Source organism: Toxorhynchites rutilus, chromosome 1 (genome assembly GCF_029784135.1).
Source record: "Toxorhynchites rutilus septentrionalis strain SRP chromosome 1, ASM2978413v1, whole genome shotgun sequence".
NCBI lineage: Eukaryota > Metazoa > Arthropoda > Insecta > Diptera > Culicidae > Toxorhynchites > Toxorhynchites rutilus.
Genome location: NC_073744.1, coordinates 204,900,024 through 204,923,798, shown reverse-complemented (window position 1 = coordinate 204,923,798; position 23,775 = coordinate 204,900,024). Strand labels below are relative to the sequence as shown.

General features: G+C 37.2%; 1 protein-coding gene and 1 non-coding gene across 4 annotated transcripts; one reads left to right on the top strand and one right to left on the bottom strand.

The window, feature by feature from the left end:
* Positions 1-2,128: 2,128 nt before the first annotated feature.
* On the bottom strand, positions 2,129-2,200 carry Trnaq-cug (transfer RNA glutamine (anticodon CUG)). The gene has a single exon. It is a non-coding gene; the product is annotated as a tRNA-Gln (tRNA).
* Positions 2,201-2,650: 450 nt separating this feature from the next.
* LOC129774592 (forkhead box protein P1-B) lies at positions 2,651-19,528 on the top strand. 3 transcript variants are annotated; one of them, XM_055778546.1, is made up of 7 exons: positions 2,651-2,753; positions 2,839-3,733; positions 3,793-3,869; positions 3,921-4,022; positions 4,219-4,302; positions 4,360-4,493; positions 18,762-18,991. In XM_055778546.1, the coding sequence occupies exons 2-7, from the start codon at positions 2,890-2,892 to the stop codon at positions 18,856-18,858; spliced, it is 1,338 nt and encodes a 445-aa protein (XP_055634521.1). In that variant the 5' UTR covers positions 2,651-2,753; positions 2,839-2,889; the 3' UTR covers positions 18,859-18,991. The 3 variants fall into 3 exon arrangements, with proteins under 3 accessions (XP_055634521.1, XP_055634355.1, XP_055634439.1); XM_055778380.1 differs by having other exon boundaries at positions 4,219-4,493; XM_055778464.1 differs by lacking the exons at positions 4,219-4,302; positions 4,360-4,493 and having other exon boundaries at positions 18,762-19,528.
* Positions 19,529-23,775: the final 4,247 nt, after the last annotated feature.

Genomic DNA, 23,775 nt, shown 5'->3' with positions numbered 1-23,775 from the left:
ATCTCGCTTCGTGCCACTATTCAAAGGACGTGTTGGAGTGGTACGAAGCCAACGGGGTCACCTTCGTGCCAAAGGAAATGAACCCGCCCAACGCGCCGGAGCTTCGCCCAATAGAGAAATATTGGGCGATTATGAAGCAGGCTCTCCGGAAGAACCCAAAAGTTGTCAAATCGGAGGCGGACTTCAAGAGAAAATGGATTTCTGTTAAAAAAAACTACAACCTGACGTTGTACAGAACCTTATGGACCGGGTAAAGAGGAAGGTGCGAGCATACGGGCTTGGGCTCGAAGTATGATTAAGAAGAAAATGCCAAAAGTTGTTTAATAGGTTTTATTTTACTGTATTAGAATTGTAAAATAAACAACATAAAATACTGAGTTTGCATGATATATATATATATATATATATATATATATATATATATATATATATATATATATATGAATAAAATGAGATGTTTCCCCCCTCCCCTCCCCCCGCTCTATATATATCTATATATATAAAAATGGAGTGATGTCTGTCTGTCTGTCTGATTCTTATAGACTCGGAAACTACTGAACCGATCGACATGAAAATTGGTATGTAGGTGTTTTTGGGGCCGGGGAAGGTTTTCGTGATAGTTTCAGACCCCTCTCCCCTCTCTAAGGGAGGGGGGGCTGCCATACACATGAAACACAAATTTCTACGTTACTCGCGAATTAATCACGCAAATGCAACCAAATTTGGCATGTGGAGGTTTTAGGGTACAATAAATGTTTTTACGGTGGTTAGATACTCCTCCCCCCTCTCTAAGGGGGAACTGCCATACAAATGAAACACAAAATTCTGCATTATTCGAGAATTAATCAAGCAAACGAAACCAAATTTGGCATGTGGAGGTTTAAGGGTGCAATAAATGTTTCTGTGGTGGTAAAAAACTCCACACCCCTCTCTAAGGGGGGGGACTGCCATACAAATAAAACACAAATTTCTACATTACTCGAGAATTAATCAAGCAAATGAATTCAAATTAGGCATATGGAGGTTTTAGGGTGCAATCAATGTTTCTATGGTAGTTAGACACTCCACCCCCCTCTCTAATGGGAGAAAAGGGAAGGGGTTTGTCTTCATTCTATCATATTTTCTGTATCAAACATTTATTCCATGTTACGGAGAAACATGTTATTTGCAAGTGGTTGAAAAATTTTGAACAAGAATTGTGTCTGAAAATAATCTGATATTATAATGATGAGTTTTGGTAGAAATACTAGGATTTTTTTAGTAAAAGGTAAAATCAACGGGGTCAATTAGAAAATCAATCAATTAACAGTTCTGCGATTGGACTCATGAACTTGCGCTTAGTAAAAATACGTGAATGTTTGAAGGTATTGATAACAAAAAACAAATTTTGGGCGGGACGAAGTTTGCCGGGTCAGGTATTTATATAAATCCTCAATCATAGAAGATACAAATAAAATATGTCATTTACACGAAAATGCTATGAATATGATTTGATTCGTGTAAAATGTATGCACCACTTTCTGTTGCTTGTTTCAAGGCAGATTATGCTCGCAATTGGCTTCATCAGAGTTAAATTCCTTTATCAATCTTACTTAAAGGGAGAATCACACAACGAATTCGTTTTTATGTCTTCAATGCTGCAAAAACGAGTCCCACGAAGTGCTAATTTGAGTTCCGAAAATGGAAATTAGTCACACGGGGCCAGATCTGGAGAGAACGGTGCTTGTTCAATCACATTCGTGCCATTTTTGGTCAAAAATTCGCTTACAATTATCGACCGATAAGCTGGGGCACTATCGTGGTGCAAAATTCATGTGTTATCCTTCCACAAATCTGAGAATACTCTTTACTGACCGTTTGGCCCTCCAAAAGGAATCGCCGAACAAAAAAAGTTGACTTGTTCTGAATGACACTGTAAACAAAATAAATGACAGATCGCGCTTAAAACTGACATGAAGACCACTGAGGCCAATACAAACTAAAAAAATGTTCAGCTAGAAAATTTAAAATTACAAATTCGCGGTATATATTTGCCGCTCGATTTTTGGTTTCTGCGCTCACACGGATATAAAATAAGAATACAAAATTGTCAATTTTGATTCAGTTTGACAATTAAAAAGTCACCCGTAGGTTCCACCGAGATTTGAACTCGGATCGTTGGATTCAGAGTCCAAAGTGCTAACCATTACACCATGGAACCGTGACGAGTTCCGAGCTACGATTACAGAAAAATCAGCTCCTCATTTACTATTAGAATTGAAAATAAAACTGTTTTTTTGCCAAATTTAATCCCTCGAATGTTAAATGTTTTTCCTGAATAATGATATAATGATTCAAAAAATGCTACTTGAAACAACTTAAAATTTGGCTCACACGTTCAGATAAAAAAATGCGACGTAATAAACACCAAACTCCAACGCGAGCCTTTTCCCATCGATCGGGCTTCCATCCGATACCGGTGTCTCCCTCTACACTTCACTGCGGATACAAAAGCTCAACACAGCTCTCAGACGGAGCACCCCAAAAGCACACCTCATTCAGTTCAGCAGCATCCGGCGCTGCATCGAAAGCTTCCGCGCTCGCAGATGCACGCGTCATGCGCATTCCGCACAAGCGCAGCCAGGATCATTTCGCACTTTCTTCAGAAGCTGCAAGGAACTCGTCACCGAAGGAAGTGGGAACAGTCTGTCGAAGGTTTTTCGCTCTTAAAATAACACAAATTGTACAGAAAATTGGTGAAATTGGTGCTTGATGTGAGTTGTGCCGGATATTCCTTAGCTGTGTAAACCTACGTTGATTTTTGTGGTTAAATTCAACGGATATTCCCTCTGTTTTCAGACCAGACGATCTCAGACACGCCGAGATGCACTTTTATCCATTCCAACATGGATGCACCCAATTAACTCTTTTTTTTCTACTTTCAGCATTGAACTCACTTTATGCACAATTTTGTTTTCAGAATCACGCACAAAACGCAGTTTTGAAGACCATTCTTCGATACTCCAGATGCAAGCAATTATTAATGTTCCGATATTTCAATTGCAGTCAAAATTGTTATCACAGTTTGTAATGTCGCTTTTTCTATGTTTCATTCCACACACATTAGAGGACTCATCCCTAAAGCTATCGATTCATCCGCTGTTTGGCGGTGGAGCTTGCCGCTGGCCAGGCTGCGAGAGAGTGTTCGATGATTTCGACGACTTCTACAACCATCTCCAGTCGGATCATATCAACGGAGACTACTCGGCGGCGCAGGCTCGCATCCAGATGGAGGTTGTCTGTCAGCTGCATCTGCAGCTGCAGAAGGAACGCGACCGGCTGCAAGCGATGATTCTGCATCTTAACAAGAAGAATGAAATGGCTCGTATTCCGATGGCCGGAGCGAACCCGTTTGTGCCGCAGATCCCACCTCCGCCTCCACCGTACGAATTGATCGCCGGTTTGCGCTTCCCTCCGGCATCGGCCGCTGCTGTGGGTGGCGACAGTGGGGATGGAGGAATGGCGGAAGCCGCGTTACAGCTGACCGGAAAGCATCAGCAGGCGTTACATCATCATCATCAGCAGCAACAGCAGCATCAGCAACAACAACAACAACAACAGCATCAGCAGCATCAGCAGGTGGGATGTGCTTCCGGACGATCTTCAAAGGGTTCCGCGATGAGAGCTAAATATTTTGGGACACAGGATGCCGAAGCTGGCTTCAAAGAGGTGCACTATCCGGATGTGCAGGATGGTGAGATGAAATGAGTATTCGTGACACGTATGTGTTTAAAAAAATAGTGTTGCTTCCAGATGTTCATAAAAATCGCGAATTCTATCGGAGTCATGACGTGCGGCCTCCTTTTACCTACGCGTCGCTTATACGACAGGTGAGACAGGCGACTTTATGTACAATCAGAAATGATTTATTTAATTTCTAGTCAATTATTGAGTCTCCCGAAAAGCAATTGACTTTGAATGAAATCTACAACTGGTTTCAAAATACCTTCTGCTACTTCCGGAGGAACGCAGCGACATGGAAGGTAATTATGACGATGTAATGTTTCATCAGATTGAACACAGAAAAGCTAATAATTTTTAACAATTACTCCCAATGGATTTCTGTTCGTTTTCTGTTTCTTATTTATTTTATTGTACTCGTATTCGATTCCCTTCTCGTTCGAATGATTCCCCACGACAACTCCCTCTCGATATCCCCGAATCGAATCCACTTTCAAGAACGCCGTCCGCCACAACCTGTCGCTGCACAAGTGCTTCATGCGGGTGGAGAACATCAAGGGAGCCGTGTGGACCGTGAACGAGGCAGAGTTTTGCAAGCGTCGGCCCCAGAAGCTGGGAATAATGCAGTTTAAATTTCAGAATGCCACGAACGCCATGACGTCGTCGTCCGGTGGCGGCGCAGGCGGTGGAGCTTCCGCGGGGGGAAGCAAGAAGAAGACCGCGACGACGATGCAGACGCTGAAAGCACCGCCGGCCAGTTTCTACTACAAACGGTTCGTAACGCGGGCTCCGCTGCGGAAGGAATCCCCCTCGGGATAGTCCTCCTTCGGTCGTGTTTTTTTCCGTCCATTTTCTTTCCTCTTTTGATTGTCGATGCGAATGTGGTGTTCATCTCGTAGTGTGTCCTTCTTCTTATATATGATTCCACTTTTTGAGCTACTCTTGTAGAGGGTGTTTTCTGTTTTATTTTGGAAATTCCTAACGTTTGATATTCTTTTACTTTATTCGAAGGATTTTAAACCGTTTCGATTTTCAATCTTCCGAGGTATAACCGCTGCGTATTCTTGAAATCCGGGAAGTAGAGGCATTTGTTGACTTTGGTAGAATTAAGGATTCGAATCATGAATTCTGTAAACAAAATCATTCACGAATTGCAAATGTTTCTCTTCCCGTGGGATACGTGACTCTATCTCGTCGAGTTGAATTTTTGGTTTGACAAATTTTCGCTGTGAAACCAAACACGACTCCAGAAGAGTCATAAATCGTTTCGAATGAAACGATTTATGCAACGGCAGCGGTTATCCTTTCGTTTTCAGCAATTTCATCAACGAAATAAGTGAATCCTAGCAAAACGCACACAAACCATTTCCATCGGGGAATGGTTTGTGTCTTTGCTGAGCACTTTCAGGGCTCGTATGAATAGTCGCCTGCAACAGCTAGCTTTTCGTCGCCACGTGCCTATGAATGGGAAGCTTTCTGGTTGTTTACATTGCGACGACTGTGTTGCCAACTACGCGAACTGCAATGAAATTCGTGATGTGCACAATTTGTCGCACAATACTTTGGTCACGAATTTCATGGCTGCAGTTTCTTTCAAACAATGTTGTATTTAGATTACGCTAATCAATGATACTGATCTGTTCCAATTGATATAACATTTTAAAGACATTGATTTAACATTTTAAATATTCGCACAAGTTCACAAAAGAAATTGATTTCCTTTTTAAAGGTCTGCACTGCCGTTCTATGCATAGTTGTCCCATGTTACTTTTTGACGATTTTCACCTTTCTTCATAACACGTTGTTTTTATGCATAATCTTACGGAAAAACACAAAAAAACATATAGTTTATTCTCAACTTTTGAAAAAAAAAAACAACATCAAGCTCAATTGTCCCATGTTGATATTCAGCAATTCCAAATGAAATCATCCTAAAAATGCAGATTGTAAAAACTTGTATTTTTGATTCCAATGAAAGTGGGTATTCCGTTTGGGTTGGAGGAAATATGAGAAAAAAAAAAGGTTATTATCAATCTCCTTCTAAATGTAGCCATTCTCGAAATATTTGAAAAAATATTTCTAATTTATTGTCTTTTTTATAGTAAATAATCCCTTTTAATATGTTTGTCGTGTTATACCGTCATGTTCATGAAATTCTATGAATTTGCTTGTAATTTCCAACAACTTTTCCAAATACATCGTTATGGTAAAGACATATATTTAGGAGTTACGTTACGAAACATTCGAAGACATGTGGGATAATACAAAACGTAGCGAAACTAAAAAATTCTTTTTTTATCTTAATACATCCTTCAATCAATCAAAAAAATTGTTGGAAATTATAAGAAAATTCATAAAATTTCGTGAACATGACGGTATAACACGACAAACATATTAAAAGAGATTATTTACTATAAAAAAGATTATAAAATATAAATATTTTTTTAAATATCTCGAGAATGATTGCATTTAGAAGGAGATTGATAATAACCTTTTTTGTTTTAAATCACATCAGGATTCATTCAATAATTTGTGGCTAAAAATTATTGTTAACATACAAAAATTCGAAGCTTCGAAAATTCCTAAAAATTCGATGTTCCACAAAGTTCGTCAAAAATAGTTTTACCATCTTGGGCCCATTTTTTAAATTTTTATTTTGTAAATAAAAAAAAGTGCTAATTTTTTTTCTCAGTGTAAATTTTTTTCATATTCAACCATCAATACTCTATAACTCTTTCTAAGACACTATTTCGGTACGACTCATAGTTTTTGAGATATAAATTATCAAAAATTTCTCTTACTCAAATCGATACGCCCTTTTCAAAAGTTACGCTTGAGTCAAAAAAATCCCAATTGCTGTGGAAAACTCATATTTCCTCTAACCCAAACGGAATACACACTTTCATTCGAATCAAAAACACTCATGTTTTGTCATTTGTCGATTTCATTTGGAATTACTCTATTCTATTCATAACTGTCCCACCATGTATTTTTTGTAGATCCATATCGGTTTTTGTAGATCAATAAATCGGTTCAAGTACAAGAATTTAATGTCACACTTTCAGCAGGCCTAATGCACTCTTTTCTGGTTTGGAAGAACGAACTAATTCTTAAACAAATAAGAAATAGTTTAACAGAACACGTGTACACCTTGTTAGCGAATGCCCAATAACAACGAGATTTATATTCTGCAAAGTATTGCAGATCACTCTTTTCTTCATAAAACGATGTTTCTATGCATAATCTTTCGGAAAAACACAAAAAAAATTGTTTGTTCCCAGTATATAAAAGAGTCACATGAGGTTGTGTTCGAGACACAACCGCATAGTTGACGTAGGATTCCGTTAGGCTATCTATTCATTTGGGATATGTTTGAAGAATTACATCGTTATACTCTTTGTTAATAGTTTGGTGGCTCTGAAAAGGGCCGTTTTGTTTGGTTGTTGGGTATTGTTTGTTCACTCCAAACAGTGGTGGAGTGACCGAGTGATGATGACAGAAGGATGGTAAACAGTCGTTGGATGGTGCGTACGATGCGTATCAGATAAAAGATACCGAAGTGGAACGAGATATGATGAAAACCTCTGTGATCCTAGACGAGATGTCTTCTGTGTTATGTATGGTTGAACTAAAGAAAATGTAACATTAGATAATTACCAATACCGAACACTATTATCAATTTGTCTCATCATTAAAAAAATGTTACTTTAATATAGAGAAGACATATTTGAAATGGAAAAGTTAATTTTTTTTTATAATTTTTACTTTCTGAGTGTTTATTCAACCCAATGCGAATTTTAACTGGACTAACAACAACTAATACTATACGTGGAGTGTGTGGAGTAAATGGGAAACACTTTTGCTGATGTTTCTTCACTTTTCCAATTTTTTTCCTCGTATAAACTTTCCTTGGGTGAAAATTAACACAACAAAACAGACAGCTTAAACCAAACGACCCGTTCTCGAGCGGGAACACACCTTGGTTTTTATTTATGAAAATTGAAATAAATCGTTTCATATATCAAGTCATTTTTAACACAACCGCTACCATATGCAATTTTATACTTACACTTGTGCTAAATTTTTCACAATACATGATCGGTCATTGATATGAAATTTCACGAAGCAACCAACATTAAAGTTTCAAATTTAAATTTTATTTGATAGAATTAATCGTATCACTCACCTTACTTGCAATATAAAAATGCCCCCGACTTGCATATATTTGCAATGCCGATTTCCCCCGGGCATCTTGGTTTTAATGTGTCTGTTAGGGAACACATTTCGGTGGGAGCAAAAGCTCCCCCTACTTTAATGTATGTGCAATGCCGATTTCCCCCAGTCAGCTTGATTTAGATGTCTCTGTTAGGGACACGCCGCATGTGTCGTCAATTTCGACCAATCAGAAGTGGGTATTTCCGTTAGGATAGGGGTTGTGATTTTCCAATTGTTCGATAGTTAATTTCATGACATATATTATTTTCTTCAATATAAAAAATTGTTATGGAGCGCCGAAAACGATTGACGCAAAAACTTCATCAATCCATCATGAAATGACTGAGCAATAAGCGTTTGAAATTGGCAAATATTCACGATGTTTTCAATATGTTCCCGAAAGACGTAATCCTACGTCAAAAGTCAGGGTGGTCCTGAACGGATCTTCAGAAACGGAGTTCTAAACCGACCCCCAATTTTCACATCGTGATTATTTAACACGTTCACTTTAGCGCTTGCCATCAATGGCTCGCACAAGCCTGGCTCATCAAGCGGCGCTCACTACCGGGGGAACGCATTTGATTTTGCTATCAGGAACGTCTGATTAATTATATGTATGCATCTGTGTGTGCATATGCGCGCACCTGTGCAAGTTGACGTTCACGTTTGCGTGCGCATTTGTATGTGCACTTGTTTTGTCTTACTCCACCGGCTCTAAGGCTAAGTTCTTCCCGCTCTAACATTATCTCCCTCTCGCTTAGATCCTATCTGTTCACTACAAAACTTTATTTCCTTTTTCATTCTTTTTCGCGCACATTTCTTATGCCAAATAACACGCTTTGAATGTATTCTCAGTGACAAGCTCTAGAATTCGTGGCAAACTCTAGAATGGGCGTGTCGGACGCTAACGCTAATATTGCTAAGGTGTTGTTGGACTCCGCGACCATTCAAATTTTCTCCAGAAGGCTACAGAGGGACTGGTGTAGAGTTATGTGTATGGTGTATGGAGTTATGACGAGGAAACCGAAGCACGATCATCCCAATGGAAATTGGAATAGGCGAAAGACAAGCAAGCTTTCAAAAATTAGCTGAACATTTCATTGGTCGAACTAATGTTGACGAAAAACAGTGAAAAACATGAGTACCAACATAACGCCACAAAAAAATAATCGAAAATGTAATATACGTATCCCGAGGAAATTCAAAGCCTCGTGTGTTGTCATGATGGAATATTAACGTCTCGTGTTTAGTCACATATTCAGTTGGTTTTTGGCGTCAATCATACAAACATTCTCATTGACAATTTGTTGCTCAACCAGACGAATGTATTGCAGTTCATGACGTGCCTTATTCACACTGGCCCAACTCAATAATAATCAATATCACTTCTCCAATCGTTAGCGAATTGAAACAATTATTCTATTCGAGCTGTTTATGTTCAGATGAAAGTTTCGTTGTTGCATACGAAACGTCTTCACTAAAACAAAAAAAGTACAGTTATGAAGTAGGCCAGCATGAGTAATCAGCTGCCGGCGGTGTAGTGGTACGCGTGACTGCTATGCTCTCCCATTCGAAACAAGTCAGGGGGAGGTTAAGCTGCATTTACTCTGGCCATGCATTCTGTCATCCACAGACAAACGCCATGGCACAACTTTTTTTGAACCCTCTCACTTGATCAGCTTGTACCTATTCTAGTTATGAACATATTTTTACCGTTTAATGTTTGTTTTGTTGTTGAAAGATAGATAAAAAAAATATTGATATAATGGATAGTAAAAATGTTATTTGTTTTATTTTTTCGGAGCTTGAAAAAACGGCCGAAATTCGTGCCTCTACACTAGAATACCCCTTTAAGGCTTTGGCACATTGTTCAGTTCTTCAAATAGTAATTATTTAACACCAATACAAAGAGAAACAATCTTTTAAGACACGATCATACTTAGTTTTGCTATTTGTTTGTATAAGACGACACTGAATTTTACACTTCTCAATGAAATCATATTCTTCTCAGTTTTCAGTAATCAATCGTTTCATTCCGGTATTCAAAAATATTTCTTGGGTTATAGAATTTTTGAAGAATACAAGTCTATCATATTCCGTTGCTGATTCATGTTAGTTTTGACGAAACTTGCCATTTTTTTATGTGAGAGGGTTGTGAAATGGGGAACTTTTACTTTTTTTGTTCTTTTTTTCAAAAGCGTTTAACCTCAAAAAATCGATGGAATCGACTGGGGTCGACTGATTCGACGAGCAATTTCCCTGACGTCACCTTTTCATGGTGGTATGCTGTAATTTGTCGTGAATTCAACTGCATCTCACCTGAGATAGGACAGGCAAAAGTCGACACAATTCAAATTAAAAAATCAAGTTTCTCACATCTCAAATATTACAATTAGATATTACATTAGATATTGTTTTTTTATCATTCTATCACATTCAGCAATTCGAACGATTCGAGAGAAATAGTCAAGAGATTAGTCACTTTTTTGGTCATTTCAAAGAATTTTAGTTACCTGATACGCGTAATAGTTTAAAATTACCATTTTATATACAATGGAAAGTATGGTCAAGTACAGATTATTCTCGCACTTCCGAATGAGTAGTTCTCAGCAAATGTTTTGCTAGAAAATATTGTTATGTATTTATTGTCTTGAAGTTTGAAATATTCGGGGAAAATTTGAAAAAACTTCACTCACATTAGGCTATCGGTGAACACATTTGTTTCCAGCGCTGCGTGATTTATCCATTTCTAGGTTGAACTTTCAGCCATCCTTGAACCGTTGGATTATTCCAGCCTCCATCATTCTACGCCCAAACTCACATTTCTTCCCTCACATGAACTTTCTATTCTTTCTATTCTATTTTTCTACTACTATGTATAAACATTGTAACTTCTCCTCATACTTTCAGCTTATTCACACTTTCAGCTTATTCACTCTCAACCCTCACATTTTTTATAAATATATTTCACACTTGTCCACCATTGAATGGAAATGCACTCTTTATCATATTTTCACGATGAAAAGATTTTACACTTAAAACAAACCAAATTGAAAAACAAAATGGGCTCTTCTGGAGCCTTCGTTTGGTACGTAATCGATGGCACGTGGTGAATTGTCCACGCGGGAAGAATCGACTCGTGCTGCGTTTCGTCTTTTCATAAGTTATGTTCGATCGGAAATACAATAAACAATTCATCACCAACTTCCGCACAATTTTGCAAGACCTAATGAGCCAATAAACGCTCGACGACTAATCGCGTGTTTACCGCACTATATTTTTCACAAACGCGACACGATCACGCGATCAACGAGCACAACACAACCGAACATGGCTAGAGATGTCGGTTAATCGTTCGATTAATTCAAATAATCGAATATCCGAAGTTATAATCAATTAATTTTGTATCGAATAAATTGAAATCAAAATTTGAATACATCGACTAATTGTCACTGTGATCGCGAATAATGAAAGAAAGAATCTTTCTCAAGGTTAATGCATTGTTAGGGCTATATAATTTTTTTTTATCCAACCATCTAACATCGACAACCCGATAGACCACGCGACCAGAATGATAACGTGATACGTGATTATTTCAAGAAATAAATATTCGTTCGATTAATCGAATATTGAAAGACAACTATTCGAATGAATCGGACATTGAAAAATGCCCCAACGATTAATCGATAATCGAATAAATGAAAAATTTAGACATCACTAAACATGACGACGATCGCCCTCTGAATGAGATCGTTTTGAATTCCGCAAACAATCGGATGCTGTGCCTGGCCTTGCCCGCTGTTCGCCAAGTAGTACCGTTATGTGTGACTGCTACACAAATTTTATCCGGTTTGATGAATGCATATGCCATTAACCGGTGTCTCTAGCCAACAATGAAAGCGCAGTCACATAACGGTACTAATCGGCGAGCAGCGGACAAAACGCAACAGGGCATTTGATGGTTTGCGAAAGCTGAAACGATCTCATTGAGAGTTGGATCGTCGTCGTGTTCGGTCGCAGATGGTGTTCTCGGGGTGTATAACATGATCGTTGCGTCGCGCCGCATCCGAAAAGTATTGTGCGGTGAACACGTGATTGGCAAGAAAAAAAAATGGAAATAAAAAGTGAATTGTTGAGTGTATTTCCAATTAAATCTGGCTTATGAAGGGGCCATATGCGTGAGTTGATCGATTCAGCGTGGCCGGTGCAAAGTTCATCACGTGTCATCGATTGCTTCCAAAACGGAGGCACAAGGCGTCCATTTTGTTGTTCAATTGTGTTTCGAGGGTTATTATCTTTCTATCAAGCGTAAATCTTTCGCATAGTGAAAATATTATAAAGAGTGCATTTCCATTTAATGGCGGGCACGTGTGAAATATATTGAAAAAAAGGGGTGTGAGGGCTGAGAGTGAGTAAGCTGAAAGTGAAAATAGGTGAAAAAAATATCCATATTATACATAGTAGTAATAGAGCAAAGGAAGAAAATGGCATGTATGTGAAGAAAGGAATGTGAGTTTGAACGTGTAGAGCGATGGAGGCCAGAATAATCCACCAGCTCAGGGGTGGCTAAAAGTGCGACTTAGAAGTAGCAGTCTTACGCAGCGCTGAAAAGACTTGGTAACTAAAAACCGAGGTAAGTGCCTTTTTTCTTTAAATTTCTCTCGTTTTTTCAATTGAGTTTTCTTTAAACTTTTTAAATGTAATAAATATATGAGTATTTTCCTCAGTAGAACATGTATTGAGTACTACTCAATTCAAAGTACGAGAACCATACCATACTTTCTGTTGTATAAGAAAAATCAATACGTATCATTTAACTGATTAACATTGAATTAAAAATTTAATAAACTATAAACCACCAGCTTTCACAAATATACTTTTTAGTTACACTTTCTTGAGAGCTACCACTGTGTTTACGATTTGTTGGGGTGAAATGAATAAAAACCAAAAGCACTCGCTGGGGAATTTCATTTTAGTCACACTTCTGAAAATACATTTCTGATTACTGATTTGTCGATTTTTGGGAAAACAAAAACAATCAAATCATTATAATTTAATTTTATATCCATAGTTCTGTTTCACAAACTTTCGCCATCTTTCACACTTAAATGATGATGATGATGATGTTGGATTAAAGAGGCTTTAAACTTTTCAGTTCATTCGCCTCTAACTTAAATGTTCTATCCTCCCAGAACATGTTTGCTTCCTAGTCGAAAACTGCTCCGAGCCATGCATGTGAGATACAGGTTACTTGATAGTAGCTCATAATACAGAATCCATTCCAAATCCTACCAGAACAGAGTATATCTTCCTTCGGGCGAAGACCGGATTTGTAAAAGAATTAATAAGCATGGTATAATTCCTCGCATAAGCGAAAATGCTAGTGTTTCGCCTGACTTTTCGATCGTTTATATATTTTTCAGAACAACCTACAGCATCACTATAGTCAATTGCAGAGAAATCAATATACAAATTTTCACTAAATTCATTATCTATGCTTTGGAATATATCTTTACTCAACAAATGAGGAAAGCAAGGACTTGTTGATTTTTTTTCTAATTTTTATGATATTTAGTACGGTTATAGATATATTAACCAGAGTCTCATCATTAAAGTTTATTCTACTTTGAATCAGACGAACAAATTACATATGAAATCTTGTTATATTGATTGTGTCAAAATTTTTCTCTTGAGTAATTTTACACTCTGAAAGGTATTCCTACATTAATAACTCTGGAGATACATCTACATTTTTTTTCTTTTTTTTTTCTGTATTATAGTGACTTTCAACGCTTCTGGCTGGTTCGTCACTTTTACCTTCCATTTTGGAAGAATGTCGGGAGTGAGAATTGAACTCGTGATCTTGAGCGTGAGAAGTATGGATGTTACCTCCACGCCAGATCGGCTCCATATACATCTACATTCACATTATCCTAAATAAAGCAATGTTGTTCCTCAAACCTATTATCGTTGTAGTTCCATGAAATCGTCAGACAATCTGGTTTCATGAAATTTTCTAGCACTGTTTTGGGAAGCCACGAAACATTTTAGGGTAGAGATTAAAAAAATTAAGTACAACGTTTAACTTAATGTAAAGTACAGAAAACTTTGGCATGGAAACCAATATAATTATTACGAATAAAAAGTCTGGGAAATCCTGGAAAATCAGGAAGGTTGGCATCTCTGCTGACCACTGCCACTTACAACTTTGTTGTAATTGGCAGCTTCACTTGCCAAATCGATTTACTCCATTTTTTGAATACTATTAAATTTTAGTATCTAAGCATTTGATTAGCCCCTAACTGTAAATATTCGAAACAAAATTCTTTAATATTAACACCACTAAATGACAAAATCTTTTCAGCCATTGAATAATAATTCATAATCATCTTTCTCAACATCTTGTTTTATGGAGTTAAACGATTTGGCAATTGAAGCATCCGATTGTCATTATTAATTCAAACTGTTTTTTGACGTAGAACTACGTCTTTCAGTTTTGTCAAATCAGAAAACAGGTCACGTTTTTATGAAATAAAGTTAATGTTAATAACAGTTTTTGCCGCGAACGGATTTTGGCGATTTTATACCAAAGGAATCGAAAATTTCCTAAGATTTGTTTGATATGCTATACATTACAAACCCATAGTCTGTATATGGTTTAAATTGATGAAAATTGAAGGCATACCCATTTCCTCATACATTTGTTCTGTCCATTTGTGTGCTTTCCCGAACAGAGCTGTCAATAACGAGCAACGAAGGGGAAATCGTAAGATGTAAAGTCTCCGTGAACAAAGGAAAAGAAGAAGAACGAAGGGGAATATTTGCCTAGAATATAAACAGTGGATCTCGCTGAGGCAAACTTTCATTCTTCGTGAGGGAATCGACTGAACAACATCGTTGCTGAGCGAGCTGGACGGCGAGGGATCGAATGCCTTTCTCAATGCATTGGGGGAGGAGGAGTAATATGATGGATAAAGTAAAGTTTTCCAAGGGCCTTTTTGAAGGTTAGAGACGAATGAACTGAAGATGTTTATAGTCTCAAACAAATAAAGAAGGCAAACTTTCAGTATCGTTCTGTATTCAAAGCAATGAATATCGCTTGTTCTTCCTTGTTTTGAGGACTCCACAGTCTAGAGTAGCTTAGCTGTCATCCTCTCCACAAAGGATGACAGCTAAGCTAGTCTAGACTGGCAATATTAACAGAAAGGGCTTCTGTTGAGAAGAGCGCAAAACAGAAGTGTGTGTATATTTAGTCGCTTCAAGCCATGGATATTTGTGTGCATAAGTGGGTACTTCATATCCCGTACGTAAAAACAGGAAGTAGGTTATATCTATGGTATAACCGCAAGGGTGACGTAGGACTATCGTTGATTTAGAGATCATTTGTTTGAAGTTGAATCTAAATCCATTCTGAATGAATGATTAAATGAATATTTGGGGGACTTCGAAAACGAGAGCGTTACGTTGGTGGCACAAGGTTTTATGCATCCAATATAGGATACGAAAAACCTTGTTCTGAAGAATAATCTTCAAAAGCTAACCTGCTGTACTGTACTTGATTGACAAATCACAAACCCAAATGTATTATATGGATATTTTATGGATAGAAAACATTAAAATAAACTCTTTCGCTTGAATGTAATTTTCAATTCCAAAAGGAACTGGCAGATTATTTTCCAGCAACGATTAGATATTTCCACATTTTCCTCGATACTGGAAGCCCACCAGTGGTTAATACTAACTCGATAACCACCTGTTAATAGTACTTGATTGAAAAATATTTGGTCACAGTGTTACATGGATAGGAAACATTCAAATAAACTCTTACACATGAATGTGTTTTTAAATTCCCAGAGGAACTGGCAGATTATTTTCCAGCAATGATTAGATCTTTCCGGAACTTTCTCGATGCTGAATGGCATCCAAACGGAAAGAATTCTGCGCGTGTACGTGTCGATCCTTCGCCGTCCACCTCCTCCAGCACGTTAGGCAACGATGTTGTCTTGTCGATGTCCTCACGAAAAATGAATGTGTCTCACCACCAGAATATCGCTTAAGTATGCTTTTTGTGTGTGATTGAATCGAGAGAAGGTGTGGTTTACGATGGCAATTTGGAAGGCAAACTAGAGGGGAATGAACTCTCTGAGCTCGGAACTTTCAGCGACTGAGCAATAATCGATTGCGGGCGCATACAATATTGGATACGGAAATATCCTACTGATGGGGAAGAATAATCTTCTGAAGCTATCCTGTTAATTGCGATTGATTGAAAAACCACAAAACCAAATATATTTGGTGACAGTGTTACATGGATAGAAAACATTCAAATAAACTCTTTCACATGAATGTATTTTTAAATTCCCAGAGGAACTGGCAGATTATTTTCAGTAACGATTAGATATTTCCACATTTTCCTCGATACTGGAAGCCTACCAGTGGTTAATACTAACTCGATAACCACCTGTTAATAGTACTTGATTGAAAAATATTTGGTCACAGTGTTACATGGATAGAAAACATTCAAATAAACTCTTTCACATGAATGTATTTTTAAATTCCCAGAGGAACTGGCAGATTATTTTCCAGAAATGATTAGATCTTTCCGGAACTTTCTCGATGCTGAATGGCATCCAAACGAAATGAATTTTGCGCGTGTATGTGTGTGTAGCGATGTCTTCCCGGGGAACCGTTTGTGGCATCACTCTCCTCCTGATGGATTCCCTTCTGGCCTAGGGTGCACAAACAGGCTCTTGGTGACACCGTTCATCCACGCTTTCATGATAAACGAAGAGCTTCACCACAAGAGCGACAACATGCTCCAATCGCTGTTCAATTAGAACTGAGTGGATTTCCGAGCGGCGCTCGCTTATATACCGATTGGTGATTTCAATAGCCTGTTTTGAAAGCAATTTTAAGACTATTGATACAAGTTTTTGGATCAAAAAGTAACAAGTATAGAACGCGTAGACATTTTATCTTTCGAATGAAGTGTTTATCATACCATTTCGTTCAGTTGTTTAGGAGCTATTAACGCTCAAAATCTCGGTCTCCGGCGTAACGCTTTCGTTTTCGAAACTTTGATTTGACACCCCGGTATAGAAATGAAAGACGTAGTCCTACGTCAAAATAGTGCATCTTCGCTACGTTGAAACCCCATTTGTATCTGCTTCCGTGTGCATTGGCCCTGTAACGATGCAACAATCGCCTATTTTTTCATGCTATGATTGACGATTGTTTGGTGTTGCAAATTATGCAGTCGTAATGATAAATATAAACATGGAGGGGAGATAGCGGGACGGAAATATTTACGCTAGGGTATTAGTAATGAATCTCTGCTGAGGCCTTAACATTGTTTGTTTTCTGTCATCAATGCATTGAACTGACACTATGTTAAAGCAGGTGTTAAGGTTGTATACCAAAAAAATATTTGGGGAATATCAAGTTCTTCAATAAGTTATATTAAGGTCAAATTTTTTTTTGGCTCGCGTGCCAGTCACGAAACTGCTTTCAACCAGGATTGCATTTGCGCTAATCTTGCTCATAATGAAGCAATGCTACTCTTTCGAGGTTGTGGAGATTAACAGATAGAGTTTATTTCGTTTATTTTGTCGCCAAGAAAGTAAATATCGTTCTGGAATTTTGTATGTAATTTGGTTCCGCTAGCCAGTAGCAAAACTTTATCCACTCAGAATGACAGCTGCGCTTATCTCGAGCATGTATTGTTCTGCGAGCACCAGAATGAATCATCAAACAATTATCGTCGAATGGTTCTACAATAAAGACACATTTCAGGGCGACCAAACTGGTAGAATAGTTATTTCAAAATTTTCGTAGCATTATAAAATAATATCCTCAGTTATAAACAAGCGACTTGAATTAAACCACAGCGTAGTCCTACGTCAACAATGCGGTCGTGTCTTGAACACAGCCTCCTATAATTTTTTGTTGTCTAACATCGGTGTTAGAATTTTTTTTAAATGTAATAAACGCATTGATAGTGTGGATTTCCAAAACCGAAAAAATATTTGGCCACGTGTTGCTGCGGGAAGAAAACGATTGGTTTTAGACCGGGTTATGTAATCTGGAAAACGATTCAGTAACGACGATAATTTGAGTACCTGGATATGAAGTATGAATAATGAAAAGTGTAATGAACAGAACTCTGTAAAAGGGTGATTAGAGGGCAAAGTTTCGAAGTAAATATTGCATATATTGCGAAGTAAATATTGCATATATTGCGAAGTAAATATTGCATATATTGCAATATATTGCGAAGTAAATATTGCATAACCTAAATCATACCATTCTAACAATGAAAGAATAATAGATTTCTTTTTACCACTTTTGATTTTCCATAATTTTTCAGCGCCTTTTGATTGTGAGTCTTGCTCTGTAACAATTGTCGATTCGAATAATCTCTAGAAGATGATCTGGATACATAGCAGAAATTGCGGCTGTTTACATTGCGGACCGCTCACGAGTTTTCTCGTGTTTCGCAATCGCATTCGTGGAATCCGAACAAATGAAGTGTTCAAGTTTGTCCCAAAACGTGCGGTCCGTAATGTGTTAAGAGAACCAATTAGATTCTATGAAATTCCGATTCTGAACTAAAACAAGTTGACACTATCAATTCTACAATCTCATTACGGCACATTTCCAGCGTTGAATGTATGATTCATATAGTTTTACTGTAAATGTAATCGGCACATTTATTCATAATTCTATTGCTAATGAGGTACCTCGTTGTGTACCGTGGTTTATCCCAAGTGGGAAGAAACCGTTCGAAAAGCCAGCCAAACCCAGACACCATTACTCCTTCCCCGTAGAACGCAATCCGGACGAACCTGTCGCTGCACAAGTGCTTCGTCCGGTACGAGGACGACTTCGGGTCGTTCTGGATGGTCGATGATCACGAGTTCCTGAAGCGGCGCCATTTGTCGCGGGGGAGGCCCCGCAAATACGACATCACGATGCCACTCGAGCCGGAAAGTGAGGGGGGCGGCGGCGGTCAGCAACCGCAGCAGCATCGTGTTACCCACCACCAGCAGCCCCCCGGAGGAGGCACACCACCCCTAATCGGAGGCCACTGCTACGACGAGGGCGGTAGCAGTGGCGGGCTGAGGACCCCGAAGAAAGAGTTTGTGAGACGGTAAAATTAATGTTAGATGTTTAACGACACGAGAGTAGAATAGGATAATGACAAATGAAGGTTTGATAAGCAATGGTTATATTTCGGATCAATCAATGGTCGATGGTGCTATTTAAATATTTTTATAAATTTTTATTTTTTGATGATACTTATTTTTGGGAATATGTTTGACCTATCTTTCATTGAAATTCAGAGCCAGATTTAGGAGAGCGGCTGGGAAGGTAGAAAAACTTGTAAAACGAATGGTGAACCAAAATCAAGCACATAGTACTATAATCTACTAATTTTTGATATTTTCAGGGTGCGAATTCTGACATGATATCAATCATCAAATCATCGTTCAACTTCTTTCCAATGTCTGTGATATTTACGAATACAGAATTTTCGATAAATAAAAGAATAAGTCTGATAAGAATTATTTACTCAGAATAGTAATTAATGAAACGTGTAATTTTTTTAGCTTTAACATATTTCATTAGGTTTTGTAGGATCAAATTTGTTCAAGTATCCTTATTCAGCACTCCGAAAATTGATTTCAGTTTATTTAATTTTTTTTCTCTGGTGTTCACATGTCACACATTTTTGCTTTAACAAATACGCGCGTTATGCGTACTTAGCTGAGATACTTCAACATGTTTCGTAATCCTGAAAGAACTTTATATCAGATTCCCTTGTAAATAGCGCATCGCAACGAGTTTCCATGTTTCTGTTGTAATTTTTTTCCTCGTAATATTGAGTCTCAGTCACCCTCGTTCTCTATTTCAGCTATTACAGGAAGATTTAATCCAATGCGCGAACGACGCGCTAGAATCTCAAGTATTTGTTTATTTCACTGAGAGGTACTATATTCGATAGAAAATGTTCAATGCTAAACAGTCGCCAGTTGCTGGTGTAACAGTTTGAGTCCTAGACAATAATATTCCAATCGATTAAAGGTTGTTTCTATTCTAATCGATAGGCAGTACTTTTTTAAAGGCACGGAAGATGTTGAGCAAGGTTCTAACAAAGAACCACGTAAACGTACGTAAAGATGGATTCGTGGTGTATTTTTGGCCAAAAGTTCCATATGGCAAAGGCTCGAAAGAGATGTCCCAAGCATGTACAAATTGATTTTTGATGATCTCTCTTGTAACTGCGGTCAAAACATTTTTTTTGAACCTACTAATAAGGAAGAATTCGTGGAAAAACACGTGGTAGCATGCGTAGGAGGCGGATTTGAATATTTTTTTTCGGGCCTTCAGTGCTTCAGTAATGATCAGTTTTTCTAATTATTCTGACCGAATTCTGGTTACTTTGAATACCCATAATTTCCTATTTCCTATGGGTACATGTTAAAGTTTAGTTATCTGGCAGAGAAAAACTAACTTCAATCCCTGTTTTCGTTACCACATGAAAAAGTATAGAAAAAAGTATTAGGTGTACAACCATTCTTTGCATGAAAAACACATTTCACCTTTTCCCCTCTTTCTGATAAACCCACGGATTCCGTGTCGTAAGAAGCGTTCATCTTTTGAAGCTAAGAATGAACCCATCCAATTCTTAATTCCCTGTTTTGAAGGGTCTGGGTTATAAGGCGTGTGAACCAGAATTTCATGAACATTAGAAATGTTTTTTCAAATATCTCGAGAATGACTGCATTTAGAAGAAAAATTGATGAAGAGCGTTTTTGTTTTAAATCACATCAGGGTTAATAATTTTGTGGCTAAAAATAATAGTTAACATACGAAAATTCGAAGTTTCGAAAATTCATAAAAATTCAATGTTCCACAAAGTTAGTCAAAAATAGTTTTACCACCTTGTACCCATTTTTAAAATTTTCTACATGACTTTTATTTTATATGAAAAAAATAAAAAAAATAAATAAAAAATATGTATTTTAGATATTGCAAATTAAAGTTTTTCTTTGTAAATAAAAAAGGTACTAATTTTTTTCTTAGTGTATATTTTTTTCACGTTTGGATATCAATACTCTATAACTCTTTCTAAGGCACTATTTCGGTAGGACTCATAGTTTTTGAGATATGACGGATTTCGCGCCAACAAATAGAATTAAGATTTTTAGGAGTAATTAGTAGTCTGTACGTTTAAATCGAAGACGAATAAATAAATAAATAAATAAATAAAAAAACTTGACCAGATGTTGGCATGATCCTCTCAGAACCTTACCTAATTAAGCAACTTGGCTTACTTAGTTTTCCGAAAATGTATCTAGACTAGCATTTGGAAGGGGCATATATTTTTTATCTTTTTTTTATAATTTTTTTTACTCGAAAATGGTAAGTCATTCAAAAAAGTGATCTAAGGAAGAGTTTTAGCAGATAATTAAATTTTCCGAAAAAAATATTTAAAAAATATTTTTTGAAATCCTGCACTGAAAAAAATCGATTTAAATAAAAGTCGATTTTCTCAAAATGGTCGTCTCAGATTTTGATGAAATTGTAGATAAATATGTGCTCTACAACTGCATCGCAATATTTTATTGAAATTAAGTTTATCTACTATCTACAAGAATGAAGCAATGAAATTTTTGTGTTCCCGATATTGTTTTCGCGTGATTGAATAGTTCTTCAAGCTCACTTGCCTTTTTTGTATGCTGTTCTTTGGATACGTAACAGAAATTCAATTTTGTGATACATTTGTTATTTCGTTTAACTGCCCAATCATGAAGATCTAGTGCTGTTTTGATTGTATTTGTACAAGCAAGACTTGCTCTCTTTGCCATTCATTTTAGAGTCCTTCCTATTGCATCACAGGGTCCTTTCCCGTGGGAGGTGGCAAAGAAATGTCATTCTGCTTCTAGTCTGGAATTACACAGACTGGCGATTTTCTTTGTTTTTGTAGTGTGCTGCCGATGGAGCGGACATGAGAGTCATTTTAGTAAAATTGATTACTTTTCTGACAAATTTTATCAATTTTTCTACAAACACAACTGCATAGCCACAGTGTCGTGTGTTAAAACTTCTGGAATAAATATTTGCTTGTTATTCCAGTGAGAACGCTGTGCCGCATTTTGAATTATGAATGAATAATTCTCTGAAAAATCACAAATTACTATTGTTTTTCCTTGCGTCAAAGATTCTTTTTTATTTCGCAAAAAAACAGACCACTGTTTGTAAATAACGTCATGCTCTATGAGTTTGTCTACTTTATCAACGAAATACGGCACAAATTCATCGATTAGTTTTAAAATCGTTCATTGGAGTCAGCCATTTGATGGAAAACGATTTTTTCTTTTCCCCTGTCCTCTAATAGAAGAGTTGTTTCTCCATGAATTGATGATTTGGAACCACAATCCAAACAACATCAGAGCTTTTTGATCGGGCAGTTAAACAAAATCACAAATGTATGTAAAGGCAGGTGGACTTGAGGAACTATTCAGTCACGCGAAAACAATATCGGGAACACAAAAGTTTCATTGCTTTATTCTGCCGTTCTACGCATAGTTGTCCTATGTTACTTTTGGACAATTTTCACGTTTCTTCATAAAACGATGTTTTTGAGCATAATCTTTCGAAAAACACAAAAAAGTTATTGTTTGTTCCTAGCTTTTAAAAGAACAACATCAGGCTTAATTATTCCATGTTGATATTCTATGCATAACTGTCTCGCCATATATTTTTTGTAGAATTGTAGAATTTTATACCACGCTTTCAGCAGTACTAATACACTCATTTCTGGTTTTGAAAAACGAACTAATTCTCAAACAAATGAAATAAAAGTTTTACTGAACACGTGTACACCTTGTTAGCGAATCCATATTAACAATGTGATTTATATTCTGCAAAGGTGTTGCAAATCACTCCCTTTTCCATAGAACAATTTTTTAATGCATAATCTTTGGGAAAAACACAAAAAACTTATTGTTTGTTGCCAGTATTTCAAAAAACCACGTCAAGTTCAATTGTCCCATGTTGATATTCTAGGCATAACTGTCCCACCATGAACTTTTAAACTTATAATCAAGCTTGATTGATTCAAGTGAGGGGAACTTTTCACATTTCATTAGCCACTAGTTTACTTCTCATAAAAAAACCCGGTATATTGCTAAACTGAAATGCTTAAAGCAGTGCCATGAATTATCAAAATTTATTCACGACAGCAGGCATTGACTTTTTCCCAGTGTCTCATGAATTCTCTTCTGTTGAAACACAACATCATATCTCTCATAATGAGTTTAGCGTGAGAGTTTATTCCAATCATGTCAATGACGCGTGAACTTTGTTTACTATCCTGAATGAATTTCGGTAAACCTGCATTCGCGCACCTTCATTACTGTCAATAGTTTGAAGTGATTATCACACAAGTCGATTTGAACTTCATCGCTCGCAGTGATTTTTTTTAACAAAAAGACGGGTGGGTAATGTCGGGGACATAACCGGAGTGACGTAGGACTATACAAAGGGGACAGCTTTTGTTAAATATATATTTTAAATATATTGTTTTATTTTCTTCTCCCACGTGATCTACCTGAAAAATGGGTTAGTTTACTGTTTACTCTTTATGAATATGTTGATGGTTTTGAAAAGAACCTTTGGTGTTGTGTTTTTGCTATCACTCGATATTCTCATCTTGTTCGGTTAAACCTTCCTGTTTAGCTATTGCGTTTGCCACTCGCCACAGCTTTCACAGTTGGAAAATTTCTTCCCATCCAGCTTGTGACATGTTGTTCAGTAAATTACATTTAATACGAC